Source organism: Corvus brachyrhynchos, unplaced genomic scaffold, assembly GCF_000691975.1.
Source record: "Corvus brachyrhynchos isolate BGI_N302 unplaced genomic scaffold, ASM69197v1 scaffold21, whole genome shotgun sequence".
In the NCBI taxonomy this organism is placed as follows: Eukaryota; Metazoa; Chordata; class Aves; order Passeriformes; family Corvidae; genus Corvus; species Corvus brachyrhynchos.
This window is the reverse complement of record NW_008236924.1, coordinates 5,602,920-5,625,408: the sequence shown is the minus strand read 5'-3', so window position 1 is coordinate 5,625,408 and position 22,489 is coordinate 5,602,920. Positions and strand designations below refer to the sequence as shown.

The 22,489-nt window shown below is 49.0% G+C and overlaps 1 protein-coding gene across 1 annotated transcript in view; it reads right to left on the bottom strand.

Moving 5' to 3' along the window:
• Positions 1 to 22,489, bottom strand: part of NEURL1B (neuralized E3 ubiquitin protein ligase 1B) — a 90,427-nt gene that overhangs the window by 6,699 nt on the left and 61,239 nt on the right. The window contains exon 3 of the mRNA XM_017728054.1: positions 1 to 103. This exon is cut by the window's left edge and continues 389 nt beyond it. Coding sequence (XP_017583543.1) covers positions 1 to 103 — 103 coding nt within the window. The remainder of the gene's footprint in view (positions 104 to 22,489) is intronic.

The following is a 22,489-nucleotide window of genomic DNA, read 5'->3' as shown; positions in this document are numbered from 1 at the left end:
CGCGGCGGCCCCGTGATGGCCAGCACCGAGCGTCTCTCATGGCTGCTGTTGGGCAGGCTGTAGTAGGGCCGGCTGGACACCGAGCGGGTTTGGTGGCTCGTGTCTGCAAAAGGACAAAGCAACATCTGTCAGGAGGGCTTGGCCTGAGGCACGTGTTGGTGTGATTTACACCGCCCGAAATATTTCACCTTAAAACAGCATGCTTAGCCACAGCCTGCTCTTTGCTGTCCCGGTTTGGCCCTCAGCTTTCTGCAAACACGTGTCAGGCAAAGGTTAGGCAGCTTCCCTGCAAAGCTGGATGGGAAGGAACATCCTTTGTTCCCATCAGATGCTTCCTATTGCCCTCGGAAAAGCGCAACACCTGTGGCTCCGAGTTTCCTTCTTGCAGTGCACGTGCTGTTAACTCACATGGTGGCCAGAGACAGGAGCTCTGAGGACTGTGGCTGTTAAAAACCAGAGATGCTCCAGATGAGCATGGATTTTAAGAGATTTTTATGGGATGTACAGCCAACAGCTCCTCTGTGCCCTGGTTTTGTAATGATGAACAGGAACTCTTGACCAACACAAATAATCCAAGACATTCAGCAGCTGGAGCACCTCTGCATCACGAGACTGTTCTTCCTAAACCTTCAACCCAGCTCCTGGCTCAGATACCAGATGCAACTGGCACATTCAGGAACATTTCATCCTGCACAGCCTTGCCTTTACCCAGAACCTCCCATTTGAGCTCAGAGCACTCCATAAATGATGATTGTTTTCAGCTTCACAGCACCGCAGATGGCACAGAAATCCTGCCATCCTCGTTTTACAGATGGGAGAAGGAGAATTGATGGGTGAGATCTTGCACCATTTAAAGTCAATAGCAATTCTGAGACCGATTTCAAGAAAAGCAGATTTGGAGCCTAAAGTGAAGTTCACACAGGCATGAAGCAGAAATGAAAAAAAAGCTCAACTTTTAATCTTAAACCTTAGCTAGAAGCTCCCTGAGGTGGAGACAACCTCTTTTGCATATCCCTGAGCACGTGGGGACTTGCTCCAGGACCTGGGCTCCCACCACCACTGTGGTGTTCCAGGGAATTTGGTCTCCTCATTCCCCACCCACTCCACCTCTCCTCCTCTCTCTACACCTGGCTTTGTAGGTTTTTAAAGCAAAAATGGAACACATCCTGAGTGCCCAAAGCCATCCTGTTAAACATCAAACCCCATCACATGCTCACATTCATTCTGAACTCTTTTTTAGCCATGTTTGAAGCTTCAGCAGCCGCCTGCCAGGCCCTTCCTTCAAGCTGCTTCCTCCCTGTGTGTAACCCCAGGCTTTGCTTTGTGACAAGGGAAGGATTTTCTGGCGTCTTCCTCTGTTGGAAAAAACCCACCAGAAGATCCTGGGAGCTCAGCTGGGCGAGCTTTTTCTGCAAGCAAAACCCGAGCAGACAGGGCAGCAAGAGGCTGGGACCTGCACTAAGGCACTGAGCAAAGAGAAAAGGGGTTGCAGCAAGATCTGAGCACAGGCTTAGCCCTTCAAATGAGGCATCTGTAACAGGAGTCAAAGGGCTACGAAGGCAGAAAGCTCCCGTTCCAGCAAGATAAAAATAACAATCAGAAGGTGTTTTGTCTCTTGGTTTGTCCTGCATGTGACAGCCGCTGTGTGATGCTTAATTCTGTCATACACCAGTGTAAATTAACACATCCTTGCTCTCACACCAGTGAGGGGAGGGTGCCAGTTCCATGCCAGGGCTGTGGAAAGAGCCCTGGAGCAGATGGGGAAGGGAAAATCCCCCCCAGGTGTTCAATCCCCCTGCCCAGCACAGCACCTCTGCAGGCCAGGCATCCTCCAGGACTGTCCCAGCACAGGAGGGCTCCCGAGGAAGGGGCATTTCTTTGTGTATTTCCAGGAGAAATCTCATTCCTTGCCTGCTGAGGAGCTAAAACGCAGAAATGGCTGCTCCCAGCACAACCCGCCCGTGGCTCATGTGGGTGCTGCTGCAAAGGGAGCCTGGACTGGGGCTTCCTGAGCAGGGACAGGCAGGGACCCAGCCAGCACAGGGAGGGTGAGCCCTCTCCTGGCCTTGCTTCCCCACCCAGCTCCCCATTTTCCGTGTGGGTTCACAGAGCCTTTGTGCTGTTCAGCTGGGATCTGGGTCCAGCAGAGCTGGGACAGATCCCAAGGGGCTCCTGTGGGACTGGGTGGGCTCAGTGCCACCTCACACCCTGCCTGACTTGACAACAGCCTCCCCTGGCAGAGAAACCCTCATTTTATCACCCACTGAGCTGCTTTTTGTTTCTAAAATGGTTTAAAAAAACCCCCCCTGTTGTTGCAAGTGCCATGGCCTCAATGTCCTCATGTCGGCCAGGAGAAAGAAGGAGGGAAGAGAGTTTTTGTCCTCCTCTCTGCTATCCCCAAAATCCCCTCCTTTCCAATCCCAGAGCAGCACCAGCCTTCCTCCCACAGCCACCTGATGGAGAAAAGACTCCTGCCAGGGATGTGATGCCTCTTGCACCCAGGCAGATTCTTCGCATGCCCCTCTCAGAAGGCACAGGGGACTGAGGTGGCAGTGCCAATGCCACCAGCACGAGTGACAGGACAACAATGACGCTGGCACCCACTTCAAACACAGCTTTGGGTCCACCCTGCCAGAGGGGAACTCGGGGTCGGGGTCTGGCCCTTTTTGTTTTGGTTTTTCTTCTAAAAAAAAAAACAGGAAAGCATATTGTGGCTAAACAATAGGAAAAGCACCCGACGGAAATTAATGGATAATTTATTTATAACGCTGTTCCCCCCCCTTCACGTGAACACCTGCTGGAGGAATAAGGCCTGACATAACCCGAGGCAGGGAGGCAGAGTTTTCCCACTGGAACACGCCTGGGGCTGAGCTGGAGCATGTGCTTTGCTCATTAGGTGCTGCCGGGGACTCGCGAGCTCAACAGGATGTTTGTGCCTTTCAATTGTGCCTTTGAATTGCCCTAATTTGCAGCTCGGCTTCCACAGCTTGGATCGCATTTCTGTCCCTCTGCTACTGCTCCAAAGCCTCTCCTCTCCCGGCTGTGCATTCCCACCCAAAAGATGGGATGACGACAGCCAAGCTCGTGGCAGAAGTGCCACCCTACCCCAGGGTGCCTGACAGGCAGTGAAGAGCTACGCCAACTCTTTTTTTTTTTTTCTTCAGCTGCGAGATTCCTACAACACTCTGGAGCAAGTAGTTTCTTCCCTTTCTGCCTCAGTTCCCTGCCTAAAAGAGAGTAACACTCTTCCTCCACCTCACGGGGAGCTAAAAGGATTGAAAAATGTAAGGTTCTCAGGCACTTCAATCCCTGAGCCCTGCGAGCCTGGCTGCATCATCACAGGGGACACAAACCTGCTGGGTCCCCCTGAGGGATGCCTTGAGGTTCCATCCCTCCTTTTATTCCTGAGTTTTCCACCTTTCATCCCCACCCTCACCAGTTTCAAACATGACGCTCACAGCACATCCCTCAAACGCATGAGCAAATATAAAGGCAGGAAAATGGAAGGAAAAGCTGAAGTGAAGGGTGAGGAATGGTCTGAGGCTCCTCACTGAAACCTGAAGGATAAACTCTTCTGGCAAGGCAGCATTTCCATCCACATCCTTGTGGTGTCAGATGGCACTGAGGCAGATTTGGGTTATGGGGTCCCATGCTCTCATCTGAAGCTTCACCTGCTTTCCAAAAGGCCAGCACACTCATTCCAGAGGTTATGCTGACCTTTGGAGAGGTATTTTAACAGACATGCACTTTGCATTTCAAAAAGGTGCAGCAGGCAGACCCTGGACAAATTCCACATATTTATCATGGTTCCAGTTCTAAAAATAAACATTTTTTTCACCCATTTGTTCACAGCCCCGGGTTTGCAGTGGCACTGTAATCCCACTGACAGCAGCAGGCAAAATTCAGCTCCAGAGCCCTCTCCGAGGCTGCTGCTCTCCCAGGGGCGTGGGATGGAGGAGGCTGCTCAGCCTGGGAGTGACCTAAAGCCACATCCATCCTGTCTTCACTTGCCCTGACAAGCTGGGCAGGAATAATACCCCTAAAAAGGGGGAGAAGGGAGTGATGTTGAAGGAGGCCGGAGCTACAGCGAGAGCAGCCTGGCAGGAGGAGGAGAGCGCTGCCATCCTGATGCGTCACCGGGAAATCCATGGTCTGCACCAAGCGCATTCCCTGGCTCCCACAGCCCTTTCCTGAGGGCCTTTCCCAAGTAAATCCATGACAAAAGACCCACGGGATCTCAAGGGGCAGTTTGGTGGCCAACAGGGACGTGCAGTGGGTACAGTGAGGGAGAATTACTGGGAGCATCCCCAGCTCGCAGCAGACACGGCCCACGCTGTGGGAGCGTGGCCTGCCCTTGGTCAGAGAAAGGCTGAAAGGTTCAGAGAAGTGGCTGAAAGGTTCAGAGAAGTGGCTGAAAGATTCAGAGGAGAGGCTGAAAAGCTCAGGGGAGAGGCAGCAGCGTGCAGCCTGAAATCCATGTCTCAAGCCTCGTGCCCAGCGAAAGGGAATCCACTGCACACACCCAGGGCTTATCTTTATGGGCTCTGCTTTATCTGCAGCACTGGAACCTTCTCCTACCACAGCAGATCCTTGGGTGGCTGCTGCTGCTGCTGAACATTAAACAAGGTGTCTGCAGACAGGGGCAGGTGGCTTTGGCTTTGTGACAGGGAAACCCTGACCGGTGGGGACAAGAAGGGCGAGTCCACGGTGTGACAGCGAGCTGCTGGAAACAGCCCAATCCCAGTCAATCCCAGTCAATCCCAGTCAGTCCCAGCGTGCTCCAGTCAAAGCACAGTCCTCAGCCCACGGCATCTCCACTGGAAAAGGCTGGAAGAGGCAGGGGAGGCTGTTACTGCAGATACCAAACATCCCCAGCAACACGGAACAGGATTCTGCTCCGACACGATCTTATCTTCTGAGGACAAGAGATACAAATCTGCTCACATATAAATTTAGTGTGCTGTCTAGACATCTATTTCTTTTTTTTTTTTAAATACAGAAAATGTGTCAGGGAGCTCTGTGGGAAGCACTGGGGTGGCCTATTCCATGCTCAACGTGGAATTTGGAAAGCTGGGCTACCAAATCCGACAACAACAAAAAAATCTGCCTCATTTCTGAATGTCCTGCTGGCTCAATCATTGGAAAATCCAATTAATAAATAACCCCCCATGTAAATTCCTATGGTTTGCACAAGCAGTCTGGAGCCCTGTTCTGATGGTCCTCTAACCTGAAACAAACTTCCAGGGAATTCAGAAAAGGTTCATTTGCAAGAGAGTGATACAGAAATTGAGGTGTTAAGGGGACATGGAAGAGCCTGTGATGAATTACAGGAAACGTGACGTTTTTGAAGAAAGGCTTGTGAAGGAGGGGAGGAGGAAAGACAGACAAAAGTCACTTTTTTTATTAAAAGAAGCTGTGTTGTGGCACTGAGGTAACTCTCAATGCAAATATCTCATGGATATACATCCTTTCTCATTGCAGAACAGTTCAGAAAAATCCCTGGCAGACAACAGGGGTTGACTTTAGCTCACAAAATCAAGTTGTGCCTGTCTCCACAAGAAAACCCTCTAATGCTTGAAATCAAACATTTTATGGGGGATTTTTTAAAAAAATGCTACAATCCTTTTTTTTTTCCAGGCAGGGGCTAATGACATATTTATTCTGGACTTCTAGGTGTTCCTCCATAAAAACAGAGAGGTGTTTGCCAACAGCATTAGGCAAAATCCTTTAGTTCTGATCCCTTTTCCTCAAACCAGCAAACACAGGCAACTCCAGCAGGACCTTGCAATATTTTCCAGGCTGCTCCACCTCCTGTCTCCCACCGTGTCCTCAGGAAAAGAGCTCCTGCATTGCTGCTCCTTTCAACTCAAACCCTTTTCTCGCAGTGAGGAGCTGATACCAAAGTTCAGCTACATCCCATAAAAGAATGGGTGCCCTGAAAGGAAAGCCAAGACCAAGGCTTCGCTCTCCTGGTTACCCCAACATCTCCTCGTGGCAGCAGCATTGGAGCCAAAAGATGGGGAGTGCAGCTGAAACTCCAATGTCTCCCTCCCGGGAACCACCAGCTGGCTCCAGGCAGAAAATAAACCACGACAGAAGCTCTGCTCTGAGGATAGAAAGTGCTGATGGCAAATCCTCCATGACCTAGAAGTGATCACAGAGCCCCAAAGGCTGAGGAGAGCCAGGCAGGAATACTCTCCCAGCCCTTCTGCTTGGCTTTGCTCTCGGTGTAGAAGAAATCAAACATGTCACAAAGCAAGCCAGTGCATGACTTCGATGGAGAGGCATTTCCAGAGCAAAGTGGGGAGCCCTGAGCTAAACCAATCTAGGTGAATCAGGCTGCAAAAGCAGGGGCTGCTCCCCAAAATACTCCTGCTGGGTCTGCAAGGATGGGAACATCCACCCACACTCACCTCTGCCTCTCTCTCTCTCTGGGCACGCAGGAATTTTGCTGCAAAGTTGGCCCCATCTTTATTACAGGCTTTTAGTCCTCCTGCATATAAATAGCACCAAGTATACACAGAAGCCAGCGATCAAGCACGGAAAAAAAATCTCCTCTTCCCTGTATTATTAGGGAATCTGGGTCAATGAGTCTGCAACTCGAGTAACAAATTCTTAGAGCTGGTTAATGAGAGACAGAGCGAGCGGGATGGAGGAAAGGCAGGGTTCATGCCATAATCCCTGCTTAAGTCCTTCAGTGCAAGCGATGAAAGCAGCTGTGTGATGGATGAGGAGCCCTGGAAATGGCTCAGCTCCTTGTGAGCTGCTCCACGGGCTCGACACCCAAGTCCTGGCTCGTGTCGCTCCCAAGGCCGCGCGCCCGAGCCAGAGAGCGCCGAGAGATGTCAGGGATTTGAAAGTCATCGTGCAAAACTCGCTGGAACTTTTGGCTACTGGCTACAGATAAAAACATCTTGTCAGGAATGATCAGTCAGCCACTCTCACTATAGCTCTTAGTGGGGATTTTTGGGCTGTGCTCTCACTAATCAGCTGCATGTGCAACACGTACAAGTTCATACACCAGCAGAGCAAACCCCTGCCCTTGATGTGACGTATTATGGTCCTGCAAAATTGTTACCTTCTTCAGAACGTGAAGCTTAGCTTGGGGAGAGCAGAGGGCTGCTCAGCTCACTTCATCTTCTCAGAGTCCATCGCAGAGTTTTGGGAGGTGACCAAAAGCAGCGAGAAGTGAGCAGCTGACGGCTCTTAAAGCAGCTCCACAAATGGTTTCTGAGGAATGCTGGGCTGGAAATGATCATCACTAGGTTGGAAGAGTGAATATTTTCCGAATCTAAGTGCTCAGTGATTGCCAGTCAAGGATGAAAAGATTTCTTTCCATGATTTATTGTTTTCGTTGTTTTCTAGAAACAGGCAACGTGCACCAGAAAGCAGAGAGAGCATTAAAATTTGCAACACTTCAGGCTGGAAAGACTGGTCTGGGAGGAATGAACACAGCTGGAGACCCCAAGATGGGAAGAGAGGGGCAGAGATGTGAACAAAACCCTCATGTTCTCTGGGGTGGCTGGGTTCTGCTTAGATTTACTAAATTCAGACAGAAATGAGGTCCAAGCTGGGGCCACAGACACAGCCTAAGAGCAACCCAAGAGACCCCAAAAACCTCCTGTATCTGTGAGTGCTGTTGGCCCCTGGAGGCCACCCCATTTCTCTGTGTGAGACCCATCCCCTGCTCCTGACTGATCCCCTTGCACAGCCAAGATCAGAATATTCCTCACAGATTAAAAAACCTGGGTTGATCTCCTTGCCCCCAGTTCCTCTCCATTCATTTTTCACTTCCAAGACAACTTCTCCCCCACAGACAGGATGAACAGCTCAGGTTTTCAGAGCAACGCATCGCTCCAAAAGCATCGTTCTGAACGGGTGTTTTCCAGTCAGGACTGGGATTTGTTGAAAAGTTGCAAGAACTTCTGCCTGCCATAATCACTGACACTGAAATGCTCCATGCCCTCAGCCTCCTCCTGCTGCCAGAGCAGCACGTAAGGACCATTAATGCAAATAAACTCCCCGTTTCCATTGAGCCTTTTCTCCTGGCCAGCTGCACCAAGTCATCTGCACCGGGGATTTATAAATAGTGACCATGTCATTCCAATGCTAATGGCTTTTAGTGAAATTGAAGGATGGCACGCATTCCTGTTTAATACCCTCGGAGCTGCAGTTCCATTCCATGCCACGGTTTCAATCCAGCGCTCATGGAAAGAGCGCTGGGACTTGGCACATCCTTCCCACAGCCCATCCATGTGCTGCTTCCAGCACGGACAGGAACACAAAGAGGGAAATCATTTCGTTGTCTCCCTGGTGCAGGAAACCCACCCATCCCCTACAGACAGGCACTGCACCACGAGGGCAGCTTGTGACAGAGGGGGGAAAAAAAGCTTTGATGAGCGATAGTGGCGATTTGGCTTCACTTTCCATGCATTGTTCTCCGAAAAGCCCCAAAAAGCTGGTGTTTACCTTATCTTCATCCCTCTGGATTTGGGCTGTACAATCTACACGCCTCTCCCACCTCCCAAAAGCATGTTTGGAGCAAGGCCAGGACATGAGCTGTGCTGTCAGAGCCCTCACGGGTCCGTGGGTGACTCAGGTGGGGCATGTGAGGCTCGAGCCAGGAGCGTTACAAGCCGAGCGTGACTTCCACACTCCCTAAAAACACCAGAAAACTTCCCCGTGAGCACGGGGATCTGCCAGCTCCAGGGCTAGGGAGGAAGAAAAGCTGCAGATAACAACAGGTCTGAGCAACCTGGTCTGGTGAAGGTGTCCCTTCCACAGCAGGGGGGTGCAATGAGATGATCTTTAAGTCTCTTCCAACCCAAACCATGGTGGGATTTTACGAAGGGCAAAGCCAGAAGGTGGAGCGATGCTGCAGGTGCAGGAAGGAGAGCCTGGCCATTCATTCCACCTTCAACTTTTCCCAAAAACCCCTCAAGAGAAAAGCTGCTATTTTTCTTTGCTTCCTCATCTTTACAGAAGCCTCTTTTGTCTTTATCTCTCTTCACAGTGGTTCTAAGGGTCTCTTTTTTTCTCCTCCTAATTACAACTTCTCTACACTCCAAAGAATTTAGTTTAATAGGAAAAAAAACAAACCAGTGGAGCTATTCCAGTCCAAACAGGGATGGATACCCAGAGAGTCATCAGATTTAACAGTGGCACCCATAGAGGGCTTTTGATGTGACCTAACAGAGCCAAAAGCCCCAGGAAAAGGGGGGAAAAGGCCTCTAGGAAGGTGTTCTTCCCAGTAAGCCCCGATTCCAGCATTTTTTAACAGTTCCTTTTCTATTTACACACAATTTAAACAGTGATCTGGCAGCAGGAGGGGAAAATGCTTGGGGAGGAACGCATGGCCGAGGAAGCTAAATAAAGCAGTGGCCAGGTCTTCAATCATCCTATATTTTATATATACAAAGGCTGCGATCCCACTAAGCTTTTCCAAAACAATATGTAAAGAATCCAAAACAGGCCAGAGCAATGGTAATAACTGGTTATAATTAAATCAGGGGGACAGCACAGCTCTGCTCCTCTGCCAGGAATGGCTGAGGGACAGTGGGACTGGTGGGACTGGGAGCTCTTATGGGGCTGTGCTGGTGGGCTGGTGCCTCAGGCCAGCACTGTTCCAGCAGGGAGATTTCAAGTAAATTCAATGCTGGCCAAACCCTCTTTCTGAAGGATCTGAAGAGCTGATGACCTCGCTCAACTCGTGTTCAGTCCCAACTGTACAATAACATCACATATTTTGTTGGCTGTTTTAGTTAATATTCAGACAAATAAGCTGTGTTTTTTTTCTAAATACTTCAGAAACAAATCCAAAAAAAATTTTTTTTAAAGGGAAAAGAAAGAAAAAGTTTTAAAAATGAAAAAGGTACAGTTCTGGTCCAGAAACACAGGAAAACATCCCACTAAAAAAAAAAGATGCAGCCTTCTTTTCCTTTGCTGAGATTTTTAAACATGCAGACTTCTCTGCTAAGCTGTGAAGGCAGTCTGAGAGGCAGGTGGTTGTGCAACACTTGGCTGTTGCATGGCTCAGCTCTGAGATCCTTTACCCTGATATTTGCAGGAATTAATAAGAGGAAACAAGACCCACTTCAAGACATTAAAGTGTCCAAACAAAAAAAAAACCCCCATGGCCATGCCATTACTGGACACGCCATGACCTCTGCCCCCTTCCTTCATCTCAAGTGTCTTCAATTATTTCAACACCAGAAGGGTTGGAGCAAGAGAGGTTTATTTTTAGGCCTCCATGTCAGTCTTAATTCCAGCACACCTAAATCAACATCAACATTTTTCTCCTTTTTCTCTCTTTGTGGTATCACAGCCAAAATAGGAGAGAGGGAGGTGAACCAAAACGATTCCTTGCGTTGTTGAAGAGCCAGAAAATGACCAAAGCCTTTATTTTTTTGCTCCCTGCCCCAGAGGAAAGAATCACTGGGGTGAAGGTATGAATTACAGAGCAAACAGCACTGCAATGTCCTGGTCCAGGCAGTATCAAGCCCTAATTTACACCTTGTTTTCTCACCTTTTTAAGGTGGAGCCTGGACTGTTGTTGAGCAGAACACATTTGGTCAATACCTTCCAGACAGTTCCCTGCAGAGCTGCAAGTTGTTGTTATCATTATAGCTGTGGTTTGGGGTGGCTTTTTTGTATTTCTCATCGATCATTTCCACCTCTAAACCCCAGTGCACAGTCCAACAGCACTCCTTGGTAACTGCAGAATTGGGAATATTAAAAATCCCACATGAAACAACATGAACAGTTGCCTGAACCCTCCCATTTCCACCCAGATGGCTCTTGTTTCAATTAACGGAATCAAACTAATTCCGAGCCATTCACTGGCCTTGTTTGGACTTACTTGGAAAAACACACCTATAAATCACATCTGAAAAATTGTGAAGAGAGAAAGAACTTGTTCCTCTTTGGGCAGTCCTTTTTTGTTTTGTTTTTCTTTTATTGTTTTGTTTGTGGGGTTTTTTTTGGTAGAACAAAATTTTGTTACCAAAATACACAATTATGTGTTGACAGCTCAGAGCCTCTGTGGTTCTGGCCACGATAAAACACAACTCCACACTGTCCCTGCAGTTCTTCAAAACACAGGGCACCCAGAGGCTCCCATTTGCATCATCTCCCTGGGATTCTGAGCTGGAAAAGGGATGCCAAATGTACAGGAAGCCTGAAGTCATCAAAACAGCCACACCAAGGGATTTCCCTGGTCCCAAATCCATCAGACACTGAGTGGTATGGGTCTCACTGCTCATGGAGCATTTTGAAATGCCAAATCACAACAGCCGGAGCTGCAGGAAAACCAGCACAGAATCCCAGAATCATTTTGGTTGGAAAAGACTTCCAAGCCCACCAAGTCCAGCCTGTGCCCCATCCCCACCTTGTGCCCAGCCCAGAGCTCTGAGTGCCACCTCCAGCCCTTCCTTGGGCACCTCCAGGGATGGGCACTCCAAACCTCCCTGGGCAGCCCCTGCCAAGGCCTGAGCACCCTTTCCATGGGGAAACTCTCCCTAGAAAACTCCAGTACTTTTTTTATTCCTTCTCTGCTGTTCAGCCTCAGCCTGGCTGAGCTGAGTTTATCATTTCCATCCAAATGGGATCACTCAGCAATAATTTTCCTGATCCCTACCACACCTGGGACATGGGCATGGACAAGAAAGACACCTCCCAATGTCCTCACAATGGTGCTGTCAGTATTTTGGGCTGACAGAATCATAGGAGGACAGGCAGAATGTCCCGAAATGCATCCCCCCGGCTGCCCCCTCCTGTCAGGGACTTGTGCAGAGCCACAAGGTCCCCCCTGAGCCTCCTTTGCTCCAGCCTGAGCCCCTTTCCAGCTCCCTCAGCCGCTCCTGGGGCTCCAGCCCCTTCCCAGCTCCCTCAGCTGCTTCTCATGGGATTTACAATGAAGCCTAGGAGGAGATGCGGACAAGGATTTGTTCCCAACCTGAAGGACACACACCTGCTGGCGATTTGGGTTCACGCAGCATTTTCTTCTCCAGAATCTGAGGATTCTCAACAGTGCTCCCAGTACCACTGTAAAGCCTGGGATTATCCAAAAGACAGGGAGAGCTTGGGAAGAGTCTTGCCTGGGTAGGGCAGAGACCCAAGGAGTGAGTCTGTGGTGATGAGTGACAGCTGGAGATGCACAGCAGCAACCTCTCCAAAGGGATGCAGGAATGGGCACAGAAAGGGGAAATGCAGGAATTTGAGCACAGAAACATCCTCAGCACTGCCCTACCCAACATTTCTGCCCATCACCTTTAGCCCTCTGCAAAGGAGGAGAGCAGGAGTGCAAGATGAGGAGGCAGGGAGTGAATCAGGGAGGGGGGAAATGTGGCCAAAACCCAGAGGCACACAGGGAAAGCTTCTCCCTCCTTCTGGGACTGTGCAACGAGGTCACACCATCAATCTCATCGCAAAGGAAAATCTGAGCAAGTGCTTAAGGGCTGCTTGACGTGGTTTGGAGAGCGATTCCCCAGCGTGCCCACAGCCTTTGGTATTTACAGGAGTGCAGCTAATTTGCACGGGGCTATAAACATTGGCTAAACAGGAATGCATACAGAAAGATGCTCTGAAAAGAGTTTGGTTTAAAATGAGAAGTGGTGTTGACCTCTCAGGGAGGAATGTCCCTCTGCTCAGAGATGGTCAGCTGAGTGCTCAACGAGGGTGGGAGAATCAAGGAGCTCGCCCAGGGAGCTGGGAAGGAAATTCTTATTTTTGTTTTGCTTCTCAAAGTAGCTTTTAATATTTCCAAGAGCAAGAGGCATTCTGAAAGAAACACAATCCCTCGAAACATAACTTTGAAAAGGGGCTCGTTTTGAATCAAAATAAATTTTGAAGAGGAAATATGTGAACACACTCATACTAAGTGATAAACTCCAGCTGTTCCACACAGGGCTGCTGTGGCAGGGAGAAATAACTCACAAATAATTTTATTAATTAACCATCAGAGTGTCCTCGTGAGCTGATGGGAGACCCCCCACCCCAGGCTCCCCACAAAAGGGAAATAATCTGCCCTGGAAACCATCAGATTGAGGGAGGAAAGGACTGTTTTAATTGATTAATTATGAATATTAAACAAATCAAGCTTTGAAGCTTAGTTCATAACGAGCCAAACTTCCACTATTGTTTTGCTTGGAAAAATCCAACTCTCCAGACAGCATCTGTCAATCTAATCATTATGTAGTTAAATGAGGGAGAAAAAAATGTGTTCTCTCTCACCTGCAAAAGCTATCTGAGCCTTGTAATTATTTGCCTTGATAAATTTAATTCAAGTTTTCCCTTCCAGATTTGACTGGTCAAGTTAAACTATAAAGATTATTCATGGAAAAGCAACCACAGTTGGTTACTAGGATACAAAAAATCACTTAGTATGTTCCTCCAATGAATAATCCCAAGCAGAACACACACAAATTCAATAAATTATGAATTTCTCGGTCTCTCTTACATAAACATTGGGGTTGCAGAGGCATTTCTTGGAAGCCTTTAATATAAATTCATCTCTTAATGACTGTGCACTAGCAAAACAAACAGAGGGGATGGCTGAGCCCTGCAGGTGAGCTGCATCCTTTGTCTAGACATGGAAGTTCTGGCAGCAGGCGGGGTGCCCAGGGCCAGCAGATCCATGGCTGCCATATCTCGGAGCAGACCCTGGAATCTGGCACGCTCCCAGGCCGTGGCACAGCGGCTGACGTCAGCAGCAGACTAAGCTAATTTGGAAGAAAGCAATTCTTATTCCAGAAAAAAAAAAAGAAAAAAGAAAAAAAATCTCCATTTCCTGCGCAATTCCATGGATCTGAAAGGTCTTACATAAAGCACTTGTCAGATGTCTGAAGGCACGAGGCAGAAAGAATTACGGAGCTGTTTAGGCTGGAGAAGGTCTCGGAGATTATCGAGTCCAACCTCTGACGAAGGCAGGGAGAAGTTTTCCTGCATCCATGCGAGGCCCCCAGCCCAGCACAAGGACAGGCAAAGCACCCTGGAATCAGACAGAGCCTGCCCCGAGCCACTCTGACATCCTTTGCAACACCCCTCGGGCTCAGGAGGCTGATTGTGGTCACGGAACAGCGTCTGGGCTCTGTGCGTGTCTCTTCCCATCCCTCCCGATATCCCTGGAAAACGGCGATCCCCAGGCACGACCCGGCACAAACCGCTGCTCCAGGCTGGGGTGTTTACAGCCCCCTACAGGGGCTGAGATCACTCCCTAGAAACTTTACCCGAGACGGATTTCCTTGAAATTGTGCCTTGCGATGCTTCCATCCTTCTCACCCTCTGCCTCTGATCACATCAGCGGCTGGAGCTGCTCTGCTGCTGCCAAAGCACCCGGGAATTGTGGCTTAAGGCTCACGGATCAGCTGCCAGGACCTTGCACCCCGCAAAGGACACCTCCCTGCCTGGCATTCTGAGGTACCTGCGAGGGGAAGATGGTCTTTATCTCTCCAAGCAACAGCCACATAGTAAATTATTTCAGTTTTCATTCTTGGAAACCTTTTTAGTTCGCAGGACAAAATAGTCAAGAGTTTTTGCTGGCGTCCTGAGGGAAGCACCACCACAGAACGGCCCCTAAAGAGGTCACAGGGGGACATGGCTTTTTGCCAGGAGCCTACAGAGATCATCAAGCCCACCTTTAGCCCTGGTAGTCCAGTTCTACTCATTCTGTTCCTAGCTGATTGATAACAAATAAAAATAACAACTTGTTCTTTAAGATCACCAGTGATAGAAATATTTATTGTATTCCACCAACGCTTTGCATCGGTGTTAACCTGCTTGGCTGCATTCAGGGGAGCACATGCTCAAAATTCCTGGTCCTATCTTCTCCCCAAAATTCACTGCAGCCTCTTAGCTCTTCCTCGAACAGAATTTTAGCCACCCCCAGGACACCACACCAGGCAGATCTCAAGTGGTGCTTTGTGTTCCCAGAAAAAAAAAGCTCCATCAACTGTGTCAAGGTTAAGACCCCAAGAAACAGCAATTTTCCCTCATTAGGAATTATGCTTTCAACCTGAGGAGATAACTTCTGAACTGCACTCCACAAATTCCAGAACACAGCAAGCCGAGCAGCCGGTGTCCCGATGAGACCAAAGCAGATAACAGGCTCAGGAAAGCTGCTGCCACTGTGCCCCTTATCTCTGAGCAGAGCAAGATAAACTTGAATGAAATTATTTCATTTGCGCTGCCAAATGGGATATTCTATCTTTTATCTTTGGCTTCTCCAGGCAGGGCCTGGAGGATTTAATGTTTGAGTTATGGAGGAGGGCAAAAATCAAAAATCTTTATTCCCTGGCATTTGGAATCCTGACGGAAAACTTTTGCCCAAGGAAATTCTTTCTCGACTGACTGTTTTCCCTGTGTTGCCACATGGGAAACAAAAATCATGTTTTGTTGCTTTTATGTGTCTATTTATTTTATAGATTTTACTTTTATGTGTCTATTTATTTCTGGCACATAACCATTAGACATTATCCTGTCAGGAGTGCAATCACAGGAAAATGGTCAAAACAGAATTCCTAAAGTAAAAAAGTATCATTATTATGTAAAAGTCCACAGTAAGACCAGCAAACTTCAAAAATGAAACCTGTTACATGCAACTATCCAGCCAACAACCCCACAAACACAACTCCATCCATCTTTCTCCCTTCAGCAGCTCTTCAAAAAAACCCTCTATGTGATTTCCCAGCTGCACTGGGAAAGCTTTGGAGTGCAGTCGGATGGTTTTGTCTTGAAGGAATCTTGAAGGAATCAAGGTAGAAATCATTTCTTATCTTCTGATTTGGTTTCCTTACAGTAGAAAGGTGCAGAAAGGAAAAAAAATTAGACATGGAAAAAAAAAAACCCTCCAGGTTTTGCTGGAAAAGGGGAAGGACTGGGGGCTGATCCTCCCAGAAGGAGATTTCTGAGCTGCTCCATTGCCAGAGGTCTGAAAGAACCCAGGGAGAAAAAAGCTCCTGGGTGGAAAGCGAGCCCTGCTTACACAAAGCAGAGGAGGAGATCTCCCTGGACACAGAGGGGAAAACAAATTAACAAGCAAGAAATCACTTTCTCCTCCCTCCCTCCCTCCCCAAAGCCCCACTTCAACTGCTCAGACACCAGGAATTCATGTTCCACCACTCAGTAATTGAGACAACGGGGCATGCAGGTCTGAAGGGAAAAGCTGGCACAGGTGAGCTGAAATAAAGCTTTCAAGCAGACATCTCAGTGCCAGTGATTCATTCTTTTTCTCATACACAGGGAAAACAAACACAGCCATCATCGAGATCGGGAACAACACAGAGTAAACAGCATCTCCTTCCCACCAAAAAAGTCCTCTCATAGGTAACAGATCTTATCTAAGGGAGCCTTGGGAAGGGCCTGGCCCTGCTGATGCCTCTGGGGAGAAGAGGTTTTTTTTGGAATGCGGAGAAGTGGTAGAACCTCACTAAAGGCACCAAAAAACCACGGGGACCACTGGCCCAGGGCCTGTCCCCTCCAGGACACAGCAGCTCGGTGACATCGAGGGCAAGGGTGGAGAAGCTGCCTGAATGAGAGGACAGAACAAAGTCTGGAAATCCTCCTGCAGCCAAACTTCCTCCAGCTGCCGCAGACAGAAAAACTTCCCCAAGATGTGAGGAGGAGCCCGGCCCTTCCCCACGACCCTTCAGGCTCCCACCTCCTTCCGCGCTTGCTGGCAGCTGAGCACACCTCTGCCCTCTGGGCAAGTCTGGAGAACGGTGCATTTGGGTGCCAGGGAGCCCCAGATGTGGCCCAGGAGCTCCTGAGGAGCGGGCAAGGTGCAAGTCGTGAGTCAGCCCCGTGTTTTGGCTGCTGTGCCCGGCACGGGACTCCAAACTGCTCCCAAAAACTGCTGCGGGCAGGGGAAGGGTGACAAACACAGGAGATAAGACCCATGGAAATACAAAGAGAAGAGATGAAGGAGATCGCACACACCTTCCCCGTAGGGAAATTCATTTGGGATCCGCCACGTGTTTCAGGGAATCTCACCCAGCCTGGTCCCATCCTGCAGCACATGAAGCCACCCCAGCCAGCAGCCCCTGGGCTCTCCCTGGCTCTGCCCCTGCCTGGTGCTGCCAATTTGCTTCCCTGCCTCTCTCCTGAACCCACCACATCCATCACGGTGACGTGCACGCTCCACCTTAGGAAAGCCTGCTCCTAATTTAGCTGCCGAGCCGCACAGATAGGCTCTGTAAACAGTGGGATGCTGAGGAGAAGGGAAATGTTTCCTTTCAAGGCAAACCCTGCCGCAGGACACTGACTGCCCGAAAGCGCAGCTCCAGAACCCAAGGAGCTCGGCTGCTAAATCCACTGGAGCTCAGGAGGACAGAGGTGCTTATTATTTGCATTCCTGATTGGAAAGCCAGGGAATGTGACTGGTGAGGAGGATCCGCGCTAGGACAAGGGAGAGAAACCCGGCATAAGCCTCGCAAGTGACTCATCCTTCTCCTGTCAAATAAACATTAATGCCCGCACATCCAAACCTGACTGCCGCCGGTTAAACACCTTAAACATCCTTAAGCACTTCCATAGGTTGTCAAACGATAACGTGCCGGGAAGCAGCGATTTCCTCTGCCTGCGGGGAGGCCTTTCCGAGGGTTTTGCCTACACACACAGACTCTGGGGTGGGATTTCAGGCATCTACAGGAGGGTGAGATGGTGACAACACGGGTCCTCCTAGTCTGCAGCAATTATCGGAAGAAATAAATAGGAATAAAAGGGGGGAAAGTGCTGTTTGCCAGACCTCTGAGCAAAGCAATTCCCCTCTGGAGCATAAACAATAAAAGAGAAGAGAGGGCACCTGCCCAGCACTACCCAGTGGAGAGCAAGGGAAAGCTCTGGCTTTAATGACACACTTGGCACCGTGCTGTGTGTATGTGACAGCCCATGGGCCACGGGGAATGACACAGCTCCATTTAACGCTGGCCTGGGAGGGGATGCCTGCCTGGAGTGGAGCACAGTCATTCCTCCAGCCTCGACAGCCGAGGTGCCAAAGGCAGCGCTGGATTCATCGTGCCAGTTGGCTGCAGCAGGGTTTGGGGCATGCACAGTGGTTAAAGAGAGTCCTCAGTACACAATCAATCTGTTCCAGCTCTAAATCACACAGAAGGCTGAGCAGCTTCACAGGTTTCCTTTTGGAGAGTGGAAAAGCAAAAGGCTGCTAAGAAGGCAGTGAATTTTTTTTTTTTTTTTTTGCACTTCTATGACCTTCCTCCTGGAGATGCTTCATAATTAATTAACTCTCGTACCCCCATGTGAGCTAGGGTTTCCTACCTTCCTTACATTCAAAGCAATTCTGTGATAAAGCCACTTGCTCAAAGGTCACACGGGGAGTCATCAAAATCCAGACTCTCAAAACCTCAACTCCCAGCCTAAGGATGCAGAAAAACAGGCGGAATAGGGCTGGATTAACGCCTGCAGTCAGTGTTGATCGGCGCTGAACCAAACCCAAACCAAAAACTGGTCTGAACAGGTACCTTTTTCACTCAAACCAGAACAACCTGAAGTGGTATTTTGTAGTTTTCTTGAAGTCAGACTGGATCCAAATCAAACAATTTACTGAACTCCTGACAAAAACAAGAACTCCTCCCACAGTGCATCACTAGCAACTGAGGGAGGAGGGACCAGAAAACAAATCTAAACAAAAGTGCTCCTTGAAGTGAGATTATAGCCCCTGGAAAAGGCAGAGAGATCTTTTCCCACTGAGTGGACTTGGCTCCTCATTTCTTAGAAGAGAAGTGAGTCGGTATTTTGAAAAGGAGTACACAGAAATGTCATTTTTAACCCACAAGCTGTAAATCCTTGCTGCTTTGCTGTAACCAGGACCTTCCAAACATCCCTGTTTCACCTGGCAGATGGGAGCACCAGCCTGATGAAGGTCTAAACTTGGGATTGATTTCTGCCTTGTTGAGAGATGATTTTAATGATTAGAAGCCTTTTCCTTAAGAACACAAAATAATTTCTTGCAACGAAGTCACTTCTGCCAGAACAAGCCCCATTCTCCCTCGTGTTTACCAGACACAAATGCCACTCATACTTGGTATTCCTTGCAGTTGTGAGGAAAGCTGTGGGAGAAGCACAGCAATCAGATCCCAGCCAGATTCTAAAAAGGGAATTTGGCTCCTTTGTTAAATACCAATGTCCCTATTTGGGTCAGGACCAACAACTGGATCCCAACTGGAAAGTCCTGCACTTGGTGAGTGCCTCCTGCCCACCCTGCCTGTCCCAGCAGCTGTCCACCTTCACCCTGTCACCACGGGGACACTGCTGCCATCCCAGCCTCCAGGATGCTGCTCCTCAGAAGGGTTTCCATGGATCATGGGGATTTTCCCCTCTCCCAAGCCTGCCCCGCTGAGCTCCCAGCATCTTCCTGCTCACACTGGTTCTTAACGATTTTCTGAGCCCTGTGCGTGCCACGGAGAGCAATCAACCTGGAGAAATGAGTTCCATGGAGGAAGGAGCCCCATGCACGACACCAGGGTAGTTTGTCATGCTTCCTGCTCCTCTCACCCCAACTCCAGAGCGATTCCCTGCGCAGCCCCGCAGGAAACCAGGCACAGAGCCATGAATCCCACGGAACCAGCAGCCCTCAGCCTCCCAGCAGCCAGGTGCTGCCCGTCACCTGCAGTGCTGCACAGCCACTTCAGCACCTGCAGGAGCCGGGAACACGCCGTGCCTCAGGAACCAACAATTCCCTCCTGCCTCCCCAGCCGCCCGCAAACCACCTCGGACAGCGGGGAGGCGAGGGGAGCAGGGAATCAGCGACATCCAAGCGTGAATTCCCAGCCTGGGCTGGAGATGCAGTGGGAGATCCTCCTCCTCCAGGAGATGCGGGAGGGCCGGCGCCGCTCCCGGAGCATCCCAGAGGCAGCATCCGTGTCATGTCGTGTATCGTTTAGCTGTCACCCAGATAAGAGCGGCTTCCAGCAGCACCTCAGGCCTGTTGTTAAGCATATCTGACACATCCCAGCTCTTCTCCCTTCAAATGCCTCCTCACCCCGTTCAAATATAGAAGCTGCCTCTCATTAGCCACAGCCTCATTACTCATTTCAGCGCCGCTCCGGTTGGAACCTCGCTGTTAATTTGACAAAGCCTGGGCCCATTGTGTGTTAACCAGAGGGTACTTGGCAAACACGAGTTTCCCAAGCTGCCGGCACAAATCCCTCCGGCTCCGATGGCGTGTGCTCTTGTATCATTCCATGGAAATGTGGGGAGAAATGGATGAGGCTGGGCAAGGATTTAAAAGATGCAACCAGCCCGGTTTGCCTCAAGCACATTTGGACAAAGGTAAAAAAATGAGTCGTCTTCAATAGGATTTAAAATTGAATTCTGCTGTTTGAGGAAAGCATTGCCCTTTCTATATAAAACCTGAATTGTTGCTTGTTTGGCTTTTCCAGGAGCCAGGTCCCTCTACATTCCGTCTACATTTGATTTCATTGAAAAGGCTTTTCCTACCTTGAGCTATTTATGGTGAACAAAACGACAGAAGTGATACTGCAGTGGATCAATTTAACACAAGTAAGCAAATTTCAGTTTGAAGATGTTCTGTTTGGTTGTTTGGGTTTTATTAAGAAGTTTCTTCAGTCCGTGGGACAGAGAGCAATTTCTCTGTTAGGCAAAATGAGAGGGAAAGTGCCTTGCTCAGTCTGCAGGGTGAAGAAGGAGATGCATTTTGGACCAAGAAAAGGAAAGACTTAATTCTGACTGATAATCTTTTGAGTAATTCTAAACAGCCCTTGCATTTATAAATAGGATTTCATCCAACCATTCAGTCTTCCGGAAAAACTTTCTAATTTTCAAAAGGACTGTTCCAAGAACAGTTCTAAACCTGCTTCCCCTCCGCAATGCCATTTGGATAATGAAAGACAAACAATCCATCTGAAATTCAATTTCATATGAAAAATTGCTGAATGGGGTCCAACCCGACAAAAGACATTTATAAACTTCCAAATTGCAAACATCCAAAAGCTCCTCTGCAGCCACAGGTTAACAGCTCCCTTGGACTGTCATTACTCTTGTGAAAAGCAAACTGAATTTGGGGGAAAGACACGTTTCCAGCGTCATCCAGCCCTCAGCAAAGGCATTCAAGTGTCTTGCATAGCTCTGCCTTGCACAATTTGACAAATGTTTGCAAATGGACCATCCCCAGCGGTGCAATCCTCCCAGACAGCCTCCACCTGGAGGGACACCACCAAGATTTCCTAGGCCACCAGAACAAATGTTTGAGCTGGGAGGTTGCCATAAATCAAGCCTTCATTTTTCCCCCATCAAACTTTTCCTTTTTAACGACTCCTTTTGAAAGCACCGCGAGGAAGTCCTGAATCACGGAGCTGCGGTGCAGCTGATGTCATCCCTTTTTTTAAATTCACGTGTGTAAGGCTGAGCATGTGGAGGCTGCTCAGGAGAGACTGTTCTAGCACCAGGCAGAAGGGCTGATACAACTCCCAGCCTTCTGGAACAGAGCTCTCAGCGAGATCCCACGGCCCAGCAGGTACGGATATTTTTCCTTTGGGAAGTTCCAGCCTGACCGAGGTAACCTCTGCTGACCCAAAGATGATCTCCTCGCTTTTTCTCCCCCATCCCAGGTTTTTTGCATGTGCCCCCAGCTGAAAAGCCAAGCCGCAAAATAAAATTTCTCCAAGGTCATGCACTCCTCACGACGCCTTTATTTGCCAGTTGGTGAAGTATTTAAAAAAATGAAAACTTCCTTATTGTGAAAGGAGCTAACGTCCCATTTAAATGTAACAGAGAACGGGAGGAGATGCAACTAGAAATCTAATCACTGCTTCATAGCTAAACCACAAGCTTAGCAGCTTTCTTTTGTGCCCTCAAGGTCCCAGGCACCGTCTCTTCGCAAAGACAATATACGGCGCATCCAAATGCAAATCTATTCCTCTCTTTATTTCTATATTCAGCTCCCTGGCTGATTACAGGGAGACGTGTATGTGTTCAATAGGTCCTCCTGCTTCTTTAAATAAGTTTAATAATACCCTTTTTATTTATGGGAGCCTGAAGTACAAAGGATGCAATGCAGGAGCTCTGCAAGAGCAGAAAAGAGAAGAAAAGCAAAGTAGCTGAAGATACAGCCTGGCAAGGGCTCAGTAATTCAACACTGTTGATTCTATAGAGACCAACTGTTTTTATTATGCACAGATTCTCCGAGGGGGGGGGAAAGCCCCACAGTTACGAACTTGCAAAGGAAAAGAATCTGTACAGCTCTTGTGTAAGTGCAGAATTGGCTAAAAAGGCAGTTTTCAAACCAGGGCAGCCCACCGAACATTTCAGACCCCACTGCAGTTTTCTTCCGGAGACTCCGAACAGCTGCGGTCTCTCCCCATTAAAAAGTTGGATTAAAAAAAACCCAAAACATAACGAGAAGGGGAAATGAACCAGAAAGCCCCTCCAAGGACTCGGTCCGAGGGCTGGGAATCGCCGCTCCAGCTGCGGGATCAGCCCCGCTTCACCCCGCGGGCGCCGCCGCGCCCCGCGCCCC